The sequence below is a fragment of the Nicotiana attenuata genome, unplaced genomic scaffold (genome assembly GCF_001879085.1).
Source record: "Nicotiana attenuata strain UT unplaced genomic scaffold, NIATTr2, whole genome shotgun sequence".
Classification (NCBI taxonomy): Eukaryota; Viridiplantae; Streptophyta; class Magnoliopsida; order Solanales; family Solanaceae; genus Nicotiana; species Nicotiana attenuata.
This window is the reverse complement of record NW_017670901.1, coordinates 277,995-292,670: the sequence shown is the minus strand read 5'-3', so window position 1 is coordinate 292,670 and position 14,676 is coordinate 277,995. Positions and strand designations below refer to the sequence as shown.

Sequence of the window (14,676 nt, the reverse complement as noted above, 5' to 3'; positions counted from 1 at the left end):
TGCTGGAGTTCCAGCATAAGTATACTTGAACTCCAGCATATTATACTGAAGTTCCAGAATAAGTATGCTGGAACTCCAGCATAATATGATGGAGTTCCAGCATAAGTACACTTGAACTCCAGCATAATATACTAGAGTTCCAACAAGTATATTGGTCCAGTATAATATACTGGAGTTTGGAGCACCGGTGCTCCAGTCTCCAGTATATTATACTGGAGTCAGCAAAGTATACCAGTCCAGCATAATATGCTGGAGTTCATACACAAGTGCACCGAACTCCAGTATATTATGCTGGACCGATCTCTATTGCAGCAAAATAGTGGCTATTTTTCATTGACTTGGTAAACGCTGGCTATTTTTGATTGATCAGTCCGAAAACTGGCTATACCGTGCTATTTTTACCATTAAATCCGGTAGACTATTTGGGTAACCCAACTGAATATATTTTGGGCCTTAACCGAAGCAGCCCAAGAGTTATAGCAGATTCACCAGCTATTTTCACAATCGATCTCTTTTTCTTGTTCTTCAAGCCTTGGCTATTTTCACACTCTCTCTTTCCGATTCCGAACTTTACCTTTTCAGCTCATCATCTGCAGCAAGTAAGTCGCTACTAAGAACTTTGATTTAAGGGTTTTAAGTTTCTTAACGATTCACAGTTCCATTATACTGCATTCCTGTCTTTAACTTTTGCTATGTGGGTAGGTTTTATTTGGAGGTAAAATGACGGCTAAGGCAACAATGGATGTTCCCCAAAAAGGTGGGTTTAGTTTTGATTTGTGTAGAAGGAATGAGATGCTGGTCAATAAAGGACTCCGTTCTCCTTCTTTTCTCAAGACTGGTACTACCATCGTCGGCTTAATTTTTCAGGTCCGTTCCCCTTTTTTAATTTGCTAAAAGTTTAGATTTGGGTTAGTTTTGTTTGTGTTTTATGGGTCTATTGTTGGATTACGTAAGTTAAAGGTTCTTACTTTGGAAAAAATTTCAAAATTTAATGGTTTGATGTGGTGAATATTTCTGCAAAGAATAAAAACACTACAAGCAAGCTTTCAGTATTAGGGTTATAGCCCCAGGGATAGGGGTGTTCATAAAAACCCAAAAAACCGAACCAAACCAAAAACCAAACCAAACCGACCAAAAAAACCGATACTTTTTGGTTTGGTTTGGTTTGGTTTGGTTTTGGTTTTGAATTTTAAAAACCGATCAAATTTGGTTTGGTTTTGGTTTTAATAAAAAAATAATCGAAAAAACCCGAACCAAATCGATTATAGGAGTAGCTATTTCAAATTTATTATTACACCTATATATATGTATATTTTTATACAAAGTTTCAAAAAATTATGGTGAATGTTAATCGTTTGCACTTTTAGTACAGTTTTTTACCTTTATATTCTAGTTTGATTGGTAGTTTTCTTTTGTTAAGTGTAAGAATTCATTTCATGTTAAAAAAAATATATTTTTAATTGAGTCCTTAAATTATTCATCACTATTTGATTCAATTATCATCAATATATTTTAGTAAATAATAGATTTCTCAAAGGGCAATTGATTTGATAGTGTTACGTTGAAAATGTGGTTGCCGGAATATGTGTTTGGTAGTGTATGTCTTATATTTAAGAAAAAACCGACAAATAACCAAAAAAACCGAAAAACCGACAAAATCCGACATAAACCGAATTGAGAAAAAACCGACTTAATTGGTTTGGTTCTAATATTTGAAAAATCGACTTACTTGGTTTGGTTTCTTTTTAGGGAAAAACCGATCCAGACCGAACCATGAACACCCCTACCCAGGGGCAGGGGCACGGGATAAGTAATATTCCTGATCTTCATCCGGATCAATGAGTCAACCATGCCTCATCCCAAAGTTTGTTAGGGTCGGCTATATGAATCTCCTTATCTGTTCTACATTATTGGGTTCATTTCATTCCAACACTAAATCATGGGTTCTCGAAAAACAAAGGATTTTTTTTTATAAGTAAAAACAAAGGATTATAACATGGTCAGTGATGATTCAACAACCCACCGAACTTTTTTGGGATTGAGGGTTAGTTATTGTCGTAAGTAAAAACAAAGGATTCTTAGATCTCACACAATTTTCATGTAGACGTTTGAAAATATGGAATACTTTAGAGAAAATGCATAAAGACCCCATTGAACTTGTTCGGAAAAATCATTTACACACCTTAACTTTACGGGTGTCCTAACACCCCACTATTCTTATCTAGGCTAAATTTAATACCTCCTTCAAAATACCGAACCACTCTTATGGTGGGCTGTGTTTAACACGCGCCATGTATTAAATACTGCACTAGTTCATTTTTTATTTACTTTTTCCATCTTTTTTTCATTTCAATCTTCTCCACCTTCCTTCATCATTATTCTTGCAGCCCGCCACCATGGAAGGCAGTCACAGCAATAACCTCCCTTAAACCCATAAACTTTATTTCTGAAAAATCAAAACCACCTCCCCCTACCACTCCACTTTAACACCTCTAATTTGACCATTTTTCCTTCACATCAGTCTCACAAACCCAGATCTAAGAGAAAAGGAGAGAAAATTCCTTGTACAAAAAATGGTATTGGCGAACATCAAGCTCTCCAATCAAGTGTTAAGATTATTCCAACCTAAATCCATGACCTAATTGCTTAAGAGAACTTATGTTTCTATCAAATCGAGGAGATTAAAGAGAGAAAATATGAGCAATGAAATGGAGTTTGTAAAGGTAGGTGAATATAGTGGGGGAAAAGAGGAGTGTGAATAGAGATTCAACAAGAAAAAGAGAAGCAAAAAATAAAACATGACTAGTTTCAAAGCATGGGGAGGAAGAGGATGGCACGAGATGACAATGGCAGGCCAGTGGAGAACCATGGTTCTGTTAAAATAAAGAAAGAGAAAAAGAAACGAAAAAGAAAAGAAAAATGAATAAGAAAAGAGAAAAAATTAGTATTAAGTTTAATTAGTTAGAGTATCCAATAGGAAAGTGACACCTGGACAATTAAATTAGTTGTAAGCTGTTTTTTTGTGCCTCACGCGCATCTAGGAAATGAACTGCACTTTTCATGCCAGGTCATCACTCAATGGGGTATTAAATTCACTTAAGATTAGAATAAGGGGTAAAAGGTCGCCCATAAAGTTTAGGTGTGTAAATGATTTTTCCTGACAAGTTTAATGGGTACTTTATGCATTTTCTCAATACTTTACCATAACTGACCATTATTATCTATTACGTGACCATTATTATCTATATTCCTCCCGAGCTTCAAGACAGGAAAGCTTATTCATTTCAACATAATAAACATTCATAACCCAATTCCACTCACTCTACTCAATGTTTTCAGTTCAAAGTCTTCTCTTTCTAAATATTGTTTGTTCTGTTAATCTGATGTAGCAAGATCTTGCACCTCCTACAGCTTACCGCATGTATTAAAAAAAGAGAAGCTATTTTTCTTGCTAAAAAGTGAGATGTATGCCTCAATCTGTGAGGCGAACGCCTTATAGGACTTATTTCTTTAAATGTGCTAAAAAAATCAATATGATCAATGATATAGAAAAAATAGGAAAAAAGAAAAAATAAGCAAGAGAAGCTACATTGATGAAAGTTGTGGTCAAAAGGGAGAGAGGATCCGGCATTAGGGGAAAGGCTGCTGCTTTTTGCAGATTAGGACGCGCACTTTGCTTTTCTTTAAATACATAAATAAACAGAGAGAATTTTAAATGATCTTATGATGGAAACACCTCTCATTAATTGGCTAAGGGCAAAATTGAAGTAAAAATTAAGGCCTCACTCAAATATGGGTACTCCTTGTAATAAGGGTGTCAAAACATCAGACCAAAACCATACAGGTGGAGGTCTCACTCAAGAAAGCTAACTCAGCATAATTTCACCTCTGCCATGCATAAGGCATGTTGGCAATGCCTCTTGCATTGTGGTGCGCCTATATAACACTGCTCAGACCTAATTCAGTGCAAAGAATAAAAAAATTACAAGCAAAGCTTTCAGTATTAGGGTTATAGCCCTAGGGGCAGGGGAACGGGATACGTAATATTCCTGATTTTCGTCCAGATCAATGAGTCAACCATGCCTCATCCTAAAGTTTGTTGAGGTCGGCTATATGAATCTCCTGTCTGTTCTACATTATTGGGTTCATTTCATTCCAACACTAAATCATTTTCCTTTAAAGGTAAACTAGGGGTTCTCGGAAAACAAAGGATTCCTTTTTTTTTTTATAAGTAAAAACAAAGGATTATAACATGGTCAGTGATGATTCATACAGCCCACTGAACTTTTTTGGGATTGAGGCTTAGTTGTTGTCGTAAGTAAAAACAAAGGATTCTTAGATCTCACACAATTTTCATGTAGACGTCTGAAAATATGGAATATGTTACCATAACTGACCATTATTATCTATTAAGTGACCATTATTATCTATATTCCTCCCAAGCTTCAAGACAAGAAAGCTTGTTCATATCAACATAATAAACATAGATTTATTATATCCCAATTCCACTCACTCTACTCAATGTTTTCAGTTCAAAGTCTTCTCTTCTAAATATGGTATGTTCTGTTACTCTGATGTAGCAAGATCTTGCACCTCCTACAGCTTACCACATGTATTAAAAAAAGAGAAGCTATTTTTCTTGCTAAAAAGTGAGATATATGCCTCAAGCTGTGAGGCGAACACCTTATAGGACTTATTTCTTTTAATGTGCTAAAAAATCAATATGATCAATGATACAGAAATAATAGGAAAAAAGAAAAAATAAGCAAGAGAAGCTACATTGATGAAAGTTGTGGTCAAATGGGAGAGAGTATCCGGCATGAGGGGAAAGGCTGCTGCTTTTTGCAGATTAGGACGCGCACTTCGCTTTTCTTTAAATATATAAATAAACAGAGAGAATTGTAAATGATCTTATGATGGAAACACCTCTCATTAATTGGCTAAGGGCAAAAATGAAGTAAAAATTTGAAGGCCTCACTCAAATATGGGTACTCCTTGTAATAAGGGTGTAAAAACATCATACCAAAACCATACAGGTGGAGGCCTCACTCAAGAAAGCTAAGTCCTCAGCATAATTTAATTTCACCTCTGCCATGCATAAGGCATTGGCAATGCCTCTTGCATTGTGTGCGCCTATATAACAATGCTCAGACGTAAGTCAGTGCAAAGGAATTTATTATATTTACAGAGCAAAAAAGAGGGAGCAAAGTTTGTTCTCCTCATCTGGCAATTCTGAGATGTTTGGATTCTAGCACAGAAGTTGTGAAATAAGAACCATTAAGAGCAAAGATGTTTTAACGTTATAGTGGTCCAAGCTTACCTTAGTTTCGTTTGATTACATTCACAAGAAATTCTTCTCAAAATAGTGTTGTGTTGAAATTAATTATACTGTAATCGTTCAACATAATCAGCAACTGACTAGAGCGTACAATATGGTGACTCTTGAGCTGGTTGCTTGTATGATCTGCATTCTTTTGCGTTGCTAAATAATTTAGTTCATCCGACGGAAGTTTGACATCAACACTACTGTGAAAAAGGAGGAAAAAACATATTAGAATGTCATTTAATGCTGCATGGATTTCCTTGTAAGTTCTTGCTCAAAAAATGTATTTCATATTAAGTTAGTAGTCTAACCATATGCATGAATCGTCTGCAATCTGTGTTCTTTTTAGGCAGAATACACATTTTACCCCTGGGCTTGAGGCCTAATTCCTGTGACAACCATGTCGACCACGGGTAACCTTTTACACACTCACAATGTGTCTGAGACACCACTTTTGACCAGACCACTTCTTCTCGGAGATTATATCACAGTGGCCAATTAAAGCATGACACGTGTCACAGCTCAAGAAAAAAAAAATCTAATTTGCACCCCAAATGGCCAAAAATAAAATAATTTTGAAGTAGAAAAACATAAATGAATCCCTCCCCCACCTGTCTCCTCTTCTTCCAAACCCCACTTTTGATCATCTTCTCCACCTCCTTCCCCAAAGACAAATTTGAAACCCTCCTCTCCATCAACCCGCTCCTTCTGTTTGTTTACCTCTATTATAGTTAGTTTTAGACCCCATGAAAACTCATCAATAATTCCAAGAAATTCAACTCACCCAAAATCAGAAATACTCAAAAGACTATTTTTTTCCCAGATATGTTCTTGATTCAATCAAGAATTGGAACATAGTCCTGTTTCCTTCTCAAAAAGTCGTGTTTCATGGAATGGAGTATTATTTGATAAAAAAAGAAAAATAAGGAAAAGATAAAATTCATCTTCCAAATCTAGAGTTGCCGGTGATAATGGTGGATTCATCGCTGTCGGATTTCAGCCTCAGTAGCTTCGTCGGTGATTGATTTTAATGGCTAAATAGTAGTTATAGAGGAGCCTACTCACTCACCAATCTTGCCTATTAATTATGCATGGACTTTGATCTTATTTATTAATACCAAGAATCTGATCTTTCAAAAAAGAAAAGAATTTAAAACTTTTGCATCTGGAAGTTGAAGAAAGAAGGGTATATGACATTATGGTAATTTTGAAGGAGGACGGTTGCATTTATAGAAAGTGGCCGGTGGTCTTGATGGAAGAGGGCTAGCGTTAGGGAAGATGAAAGTAAAGAAAACAAAAGAAAAAATAGGAAACCGATAAAATTTTGACACATGGCACTTAATAAGGATTTGGACCAATATTTACCGATTGTATGCGCTCATTTTGTTTGGTTAAACAAGTGCGCACCACCTGGCAAAAGTGGTTTGTATCTAAGTTGCTCGGACTCGGGTGCGGGTTCCGATACGGGCACGGATCCGAGTGTCGGATTTGGCGAAATCTAAATTTTAAGATTCGGGAGTGTAGGTCCACATATGGATATGGGTGCGGGGATTCGGCTAAGAAAATTCAAAATTATAAAAAATAGAGCTATAAAGAGAAAAAGAAAGCCATTCAAAGCCTTCCACCAATTCTCCATCTATATCGCTGCTACTGTCTACCAGAAGTCCGAACTCAGAACACGACCCCTTGAATTTTTGGTTTTTCTGAAACACAAAGCAGCAAATTTGAGACAAATGTACTACAATATTGAAGGTATGCCATTTCCCATGTCTTAAATCTGTTTTATTTTTAATTTTGAGAAATCAAAAATCTCAAAATTTCCCCCAAATTTGTCGATAGACTCAAGTCAAAGTATCCGAAGTTAGTTGACCGGATTCGGGACGTATCCCGCACCCGACACCTGTCCCCTGTCGAGACAGGTGCGGCACCAAAAACGAAGAGTCCTCGCAACTTAGGTTTGTATAGGCACACTTTGAAAAGGTTGGGTGTGTAAAGGGTCCTGTGTTTAATAGGTGTGCCGGGATTTGGTCTCAAGATCAGGGGGGTAAACCATGTATTCTGCCTTCCTTTACTGTAAGATGCTAGTGTAGAACACTGGAGCTTAGTTCTGTCAGTGCTTTCTTCAGTCGAATTAGAATTCATCTACATACATTAGCAAACGCCATAGTTGATTTTTTAAAATAATGAAATCCTGCACTTTTGAGTTTTGGTCAGTTGCCTAGCAAGAGAGGAAATTAGGTAGGGACTATGCATATTTTTCTGCTTAAATAGCAGGAAGCTTGAGGAAAAGCTGTTGATGAGGTCACAAAGCAGAAGGTAGTCTTTCAAGATCCAGAAAAGAACATCATACTTATTGAGAAAATAGAGAAGGGCATCATGATGTAGGTCATTGTCTGGAATTGAGATACGTTAGTTTCTACTTTGTGGTATTAACTTCATTCAACTGATTATACTTCTCGGTTTAGTTTAACTATCTATAAACACATTTAGGTTGTCTTCTAGAAAATGAAATTAAAATAGGAATGCTGATAAAAAACTGAATGAAGTCTTGTTTGCATTTCAATGAATAGTACCTCTCAAAGATTGCTGCTCCTTCACATCTTTCTCTTCTTTCCCTCTTCTGTTGTTTTTATGGACAATTTGGCTCTTATCTGTAGTGCTCTTATTGATTTTCCATGAGCCCTTGCATGATGAATCAGCAGACTCTGGAAATAGTGCTTAATTAACATATTATAACATGCTTGTTAGAAAATGTGACTTTTTGGGGTTACTTTATCTGTTCAATTATGCACAAGTCATGCAGAATCTGGAATCGATGCCCTTAATCAACTTCTTGAGCATGATTCTTGTTCAGGNNAATCTCTCTCTCTCTCTCTCTCTCTCTCTCTCTCTCTCTCTCTATCTATCTATCTATGTCATCTCTTAATGTTAATTTAGAACTGTTATTCTCTAGACATGGTCAGTTCCCAGCTGAAGCTTCATAGGTTTCACACTGGTCGTGAATCCAGGGTTGTGACAGCTCTTACTCTTTTGAAGACTCACCTTTTCAGGTAAAGCTTCTATTGTTAATGTTCCTAATAGGCATAGTAGTGTCTTCGAGTGCATTAAAAAAATCAATCCTAGAAGCCTAACTATGTTCTCTTTACCAGCTACCAAGGCCATGTCTCAGCTGCTTTGGTCCTTGGTGGTGTGGATGTCACAGGGCCCCATCTGCATACTGTAAGTAGTGTTCACATTTATATTTGTGTATAAGTATGTATATAACTGTATGTGGGCGTGTGTGTGTATGTATTTTTCCCCATTGTCATCAAAGTTCCACTATTTGGTCAATCGATCGCCTCTCAGATTTATCCACATGGATCAACTGATACTCTGCCATATGCTACAATGGGCTCTGGCTCCCTCGCAGCAATGGCTATCTTTGAGTCAAAATACCGGGAAGGGATGAACGTAAGTTTGTTTCTTTCAGCTAGAGTACTTTGCTGCATTTGGCTGGTAGATGTATTATGAATCCTGAATGTTGAGGGGAATTTGTTGCAGAGGGATGAAGGGATAAAGCTAGTAGCAGAGGCCATATTGTCCGGAGTATTCAATGACCTCGGTAGTGGCAGCAATGTTGATATCTGTGTGATAACAAAGGTCAGCTTTCCTTTATTGTTAGACCATTTTTTGTTTTTGATAGCATGTGGCTTCTAAACTCTTATCTTTATTGTTAGGGAAACACGGAGTACTTAAGAAACCATTTGTCGCCTAATCCCCGCACCTATCCACAAAAAGGTTACTCATTCCCCAAAAAGACTGGTTAGTGTTCTCAGACTTGTCAACATGCAATGTAATAGAGCAAGTAACATGGTAATTTGAATTATGAATGGAATTTTGCTAATGCGTCGGCTGGAATTCTTTGGCTTGCAGAAGTTCTCCTTACAAAGATTACCCCATTGAGAGAGATTGTACAAGTAATTGAAGGTGGAGATGCCATGGAAGAATGACTTGTATTGCAATGATAAAATCCATTCGTGAACTATTAGTGTCAAACAATTACATGAGTATTTTAAGTGTTGAACAATCTTCAATTGCATGTCTAAATGAAGTACTCTGTGTTATCAGATGTAGCTTCCAAAGAAACTCCTTGCTAGAAAACGAATGATTGGTTTGATTTGAAGAAAGGATTTTGTTGTTTTTGTCACCCTTGTGCTGTCAATAATTTTGAACCACTGACTTCCAGGATCACATGTTGTGTCATTTGTGCTCAGACACTTGCATGTTTGTGTGACAATAACATTGTTGGAATCAACATCCAAGCAAACACTAGTAGCATCTTGTAGCTTAGAAGACAGGTGCATCTTAGAGTCCGAGATGATTTCCCATTTTGAGCTGTCATCACTGCATGTTATACCAAGTTTTGCTGGCTCCCCAAGCTTATCTGCTTGCAGGCAAAAGTAAGTTCCGATGACTGTCAGTGTTTTTTGGGGAGCATACCTCCATGCTGCAGCCTCAGAGCATGAAACTAACTCCAATGGCTGCAGAAATGAGGTTCTTCGAACACAAAGCCCCGTCTTTGGATGGAAAATCACTTTATGGAGACGAGTCTCGGTATATCCTGGTCCTGCATTTGAACCAAGGTAAATGCTTAGTTCTTTTTTCATAGATAACTTCTAACGATTATGTTATTGTGTGTCGGATCCTCCAAAATTAGTGCATTTTTGGAGGATCTGACATTTTTGAAAAGTCAGAGCAACATAGATGTTACCACTTCAGCTTATACCTTGGAATGGAGAGCGAATGGCTGAGATTCTTTCCAGAAAGCTTGAGTTCCTGATATCACGCCAGTTCCAATCTAAAACCCCATAGTACTCATTCAGTCCCACAACCCCATCTCTCAAATAATAGCTCCCAACAAGTGTCCAGAGTGCCCAATCAAAGTCAAGTTCAGCTGCCAGCCCAAGAAAGCAATTGAAATACCTATTGTCATTCACATTAGTGCCTCTTTGATCCACTCCAAACTCGCTCACAAACAATGGGTAGCCTTGTTCTAACACAAATGTTCCTTTGCTCACCATGTCATTCAACACTAGTCCGCATGCTTGGTTTGCATTGTCTCCTGACCAAGTATCTCCATCTGTGAAACCGTATCGATGAATCTCATAAACTAGCTTGCCACTGAATGTCAAGTTTACTGGTCTTTTGTGCAAGAAAGAAAGATCCTTGTCGAAACTTAGGCCGGATAGAATAATAAGAACATTGGGATTAGCTTCATGCACTGCTTCAGCTCCTTTCTGCATGTACCTGCATCAAAAACCACCACTTTAATTGGTGAACCATAGCAACAAATATAAAATTTTAAGCATTCAGGCGTGGTAAAATGTTTGAACATAAACTGCATTCACGGTGATGTGTTGGAACTTAACCCAATTATATACATTGTTTAGATGATTTTCAACTATATATGTAGTGCGTGCTGCAACGGAAGTCATTTTCAGGAAAATATTAATATGTAGATTTTCAACTATGTTTAGAAGATTTTTCAAGAAGAAGTCATTTTTTGGTGTTTGGTTACCACAGAATGTTTTCCATTTAACATCAAAAGGTAGAAATAAGTTATTTTTCTTATACATATTATTATGGTTTTTAGCATTATATACTTGCTTTAACTATCATGTAGACAATATTATTGATCTCTAATGCTAAAGAAATTCATCAATACACTGTTTGATTTACTTATAGTATATATATCATCAGGAAAAAGAATTCATTCATCAACCAAAATCAGAAAGCATTTTCAAGAAAATATTTTTCACTCACTAATTAAAAATTGGAAAATGTTTTCAATCTTTAATGGGAAACTTTCTCAAGATAAGTATTTTTATGAAAGATTAATTCCGCTATACCAAAAATATTACTCTCTCCGTTTCAGTTTAAATGACATATTTTCCTTATTAGTCCGTTCAAAAAAGAATGACATATTTCTATATTTAAAAATAATTTAACTTTAAACTTTTTATTTTACTCACTTTACCCTTAATGAGAAGCTTTTATAGCCACACAAATAAATGACCCAACAAAGCTTTTACCTACCACATGTTTCAAAATTCTTGTTTTCCCCTTAAATTTGTGTCAATAGGTGTAGTGCAGATGCACCATGCCTTCAACATGTAGTCAAAATTCAGAAATTTTGATAGATTGAATAGTGGTATATACCTGTACCAATCATGAGCATTTTGTAGAGGTCCACGAAGTTCATTTCGTAAGCTCATGCCTACTACATTGTTAGTACCCTTGAAAATAGTGGCTACTTTGGTAAGGCCTTGGAGCCAGAGGTCAGGGTCAAAGTACTTATCTCCAAAGAAACCATTGCCATCGAATCTGCTGCAGCACCAGCCAGGCTTGCTTATGTGATTATCTAATATGATCATTACATTGTTTTTTGCAATGCTAGCCACCACTGCCTGTCATACATATACATTCCTATTGTTAAATGGATAATAATTGGACATACTATATATGGTAAAGTCAACAACTGAAAAGAGTATTGAAATAAGAAATTAGCTAATGGAGGAAAAACTAAACGTCTCAACAAGAATGACACTGTTACTATTTGAGAATATAATATTATCAATATTTTTACTTATATAAAAATTGTGATGTACAATATATTTTGTGTAGTTTTTAAGTAAATGCATGAATGTTGTTTTTAAAATATAAATACTCCCTTCGGTCCAAAATAAGTAATTTTTTGGTCTTTTTCTTGTGGTCCAAAATAAGTGATTTTTTCAGATTTCAAGAATGAATTAATTATTTTTTTCCTACATTGTCCTTGGAGTAAATAGTGTTGGAATATGTGTTTGGAGTGTTTATGTGAGATAGTAAAGGTTAATATAGTCAATTCCATTGCTAATTAATGTTAAAAGGTGGATTTCTTAATCTGTGTAAAAATATCCAAAAAATCACTTATTTTGAACCGGAGGGAGTAGTATCAATCTATAGATCAACACTGATACTTAGATGGATTAACTGTCATATTTTGCACTACGTCATTCTGTTGGAACGGAATTTATAAATTTCATAATTTGTGTTGGGATTGTTCTACTTGGTCAAGTGGACCTAGATCTAATTACTACTCCCTCCAGTCCAAAATAAGTGATATTTTGGATGTTTTCACACAGATTAAGAAATTCATCTTTTAGCATTAATTAGCAATAAAATTGACCATATTAATCTTTACTATCTCACATAAACACTCCTAACACATACTCCAACACTATTTTCTCCAAGGACAATATAGGAAAAAAATAATTAATTCATTCTTGAAATCTGGAAAAATCACTTATTTTGGATCATAAAAAAAGGTTAAAAAATCACTTATTTTGGACCGGAGGGAGTACTTTTTAGGATGCACCTTTTTAAGAAATAAAAAGGAGTAGTGGCGTGCAAGAAAAGTTGATATTATATTTGTTGGGGGCCGGTCACCATCAGTACAGCGTCATTGGTACGTAATCTACTTATAGATAAAATAGAATAAAGCAAAACGGATTGAATCAGCTATTATAAAATGGTTTTTAAGATTCCAAACAAAAGTGTTTTCAGTGAACGAATAGAGTAGCTCAAAGCAACATTTCTCTATTTGATTCTTTCCAAACACACACAAAAAAAAGTTCAAGATACTCTTTCACTCAAACAATTTAAACAATTTAGTTGGTCTGTGAAAATATTCGACATTTTAAAAGGAACACGAGTTGATAGGTTTTAAATGATTTTAAAATATTGTGTTTGATCTCTTTATAAAAGATTACACTGGATCTATATTATTATATAGTGATGGCGATGGTGGAAAATGACATGGATCCAAGTGGACAATAATTATGGGATGGAAGGAATATATACTTTCGGCAAAAGTCTTCCATTAACATAAAATAATGCTAACCGTATTTTTCCTTTTTTTCGGAGCTAACCCTACATTGTTGATAAACTAGGTTTAGGTGTCCCCAATTGAGATGTGACTTCTAACCACCTCTCTACCTATCATTTATCTTACACTCTTGGATCATTGTTCCTTATCGTTTTATAATGTATTTTATTGTATTGTATCGTATTGTACCGTATCGTTTTATGAATACAATGTTTGGATAGATTGTATTGTTTGTTATTGTTAAATAATATTTTGTTGTTTGGTTTGACTGTATCGTACTGTACTGTAACTGATAAGTTTATTAAAATACCCTCAATTTTTTAAATATTAAATTTATCAAAATTATGTATACAACCAGGAACAACCATCCAAACAAGCTGTTATATTTCTCAACTTGTTGTTTGAGCAAGAAAAAAGATTAGCATAAGTCACTAGTCAAGCAACAAACCATCAATCAATCATTAAGTCATTTGTAAAGTAATTACAGATAAATTTATGTCTTAACATAAATGATACTGTAACTAATCTTGAAATATACTGATAACGTAAAAAAATCTTTATACAGTTAGTGTATGTAACTTAAACTCGGAATACAAATTTGTTACCTGATAAGCATCGAGGACAGAGAGATCAACAATGGAAGGATTGTTAGCTTGAAGACCAACAATGGAACCAAACAGTCCAAGGTTCTTGAAAGATTGTCTTACAGTTATTGATCCCAAAGATTCATTAGTAAACAAGAAGAGAGGCCAAGTAAGTCTAACACAATTAAAACCCATGTTGATAATAGCTTGAGATATTGCATCCACTGGCTGTTGGTTTAGCCCTTCTGCCACCATAACATCCATATGTGACACCCAATTTACACATGCCAGTTTCACTCTTTGCCCTGTTGAGTTCACTATCCATCTTGATTTTGTATGAAGTGGCTGTGATGAAACAGTAACATGTTGGTTGATGATCAAAACAAATAGAAATAGATGAATGTTGAGGGAAGAGGAAGATGATGGCGACTTCCACATATTTTACTAAGTCTTTTCTGTTGTTTTTAGGACTCTTGGGCCATTTTCCTATGGGGAGATGACTATTTATAGCTAAAGACCAATAATACAATAAAACCCATACTATCTCATTAATTTGAAAGTGATAGTTTTTCTCAAAAAAAAAAAAAAAAAAAAGAGAAAAACTATCACTTTCAAATTAATGAGATAGTATGGGTTTTATTGTATTATATTGGTCTTTAGATATGTGCGTTGTATCATATGTCAACAGTGCATACCTTTTTTAAATATATAAATAATATCAAAACATAATGAGTAATTAAAATTTTAAAAGGAAAAAGTTGAATTTGATGAGCAGTAAGCCTATTCAATTGATTTGATCGCCGATCAAAATTATAGTTTGTAGGCTCTACACAACTAATTCAATTGGTATAACATTTTTCTTA

The 14,676-nt window shown here is 35.4% G+C and overlaps 2 protein-coding genes across 2 annotated transcripts; one reads left to right on the top strand and one right to left on the bottom strand.

Annotated features, from left to right (window-relative positions):
* Positions 1-486: 486 nt before the first annotated feature.
* On the top strand, positions 487-9,509 carry LOC109244353 (proteasome subunit beta type-7-A-like). The gene is made up of 9 exons (XM_019411431.1): positions 487-599; positions 703-889; positions 3,390-3,421; positions 8,261-8,373; positions 8,473-8,542; positions 8,669-8,773; positions 8,864-8,962; positions 9,040-9,124; positions 9,236-9,509. The coding sequence occupies exons 2-9, from the start codon at positions 721-723 to the stop codon at positions 9,310-9,312; spliced, it is 750 nt and encodes a 249-aa protein (XP_019266976.1). The 5' UTR covers positions 487-599; positions 703-720; the 3' UTR covers positions 9,313-9,509.
* On the bottom strand, positions 9,325-14,322 carry LOC109244363 (endoglucanase D-like). The gene is made up of 4 exons (XM_019411446.1): positions 13,835-14,322; positions 11,522-11,769; positions 10,089-10,609; positions 9,325-9,929 (listed from the first exon to the last, which is right to left on the bottom strand). Exons 1-4 carry the CDS (start codon positions 14,249-14,251, stop codon positions 9,427-9,429), a joined length of 1,689 nt encoding a protein of 562 aa, XP_019266991.1. The 5' UTR covers positions 14,252-14,322; the 3' UTR covers positions 9,325-9,426.
* Between the last annotated feature and the right edge of the window lie 354 nt (positions 14,323-14,676).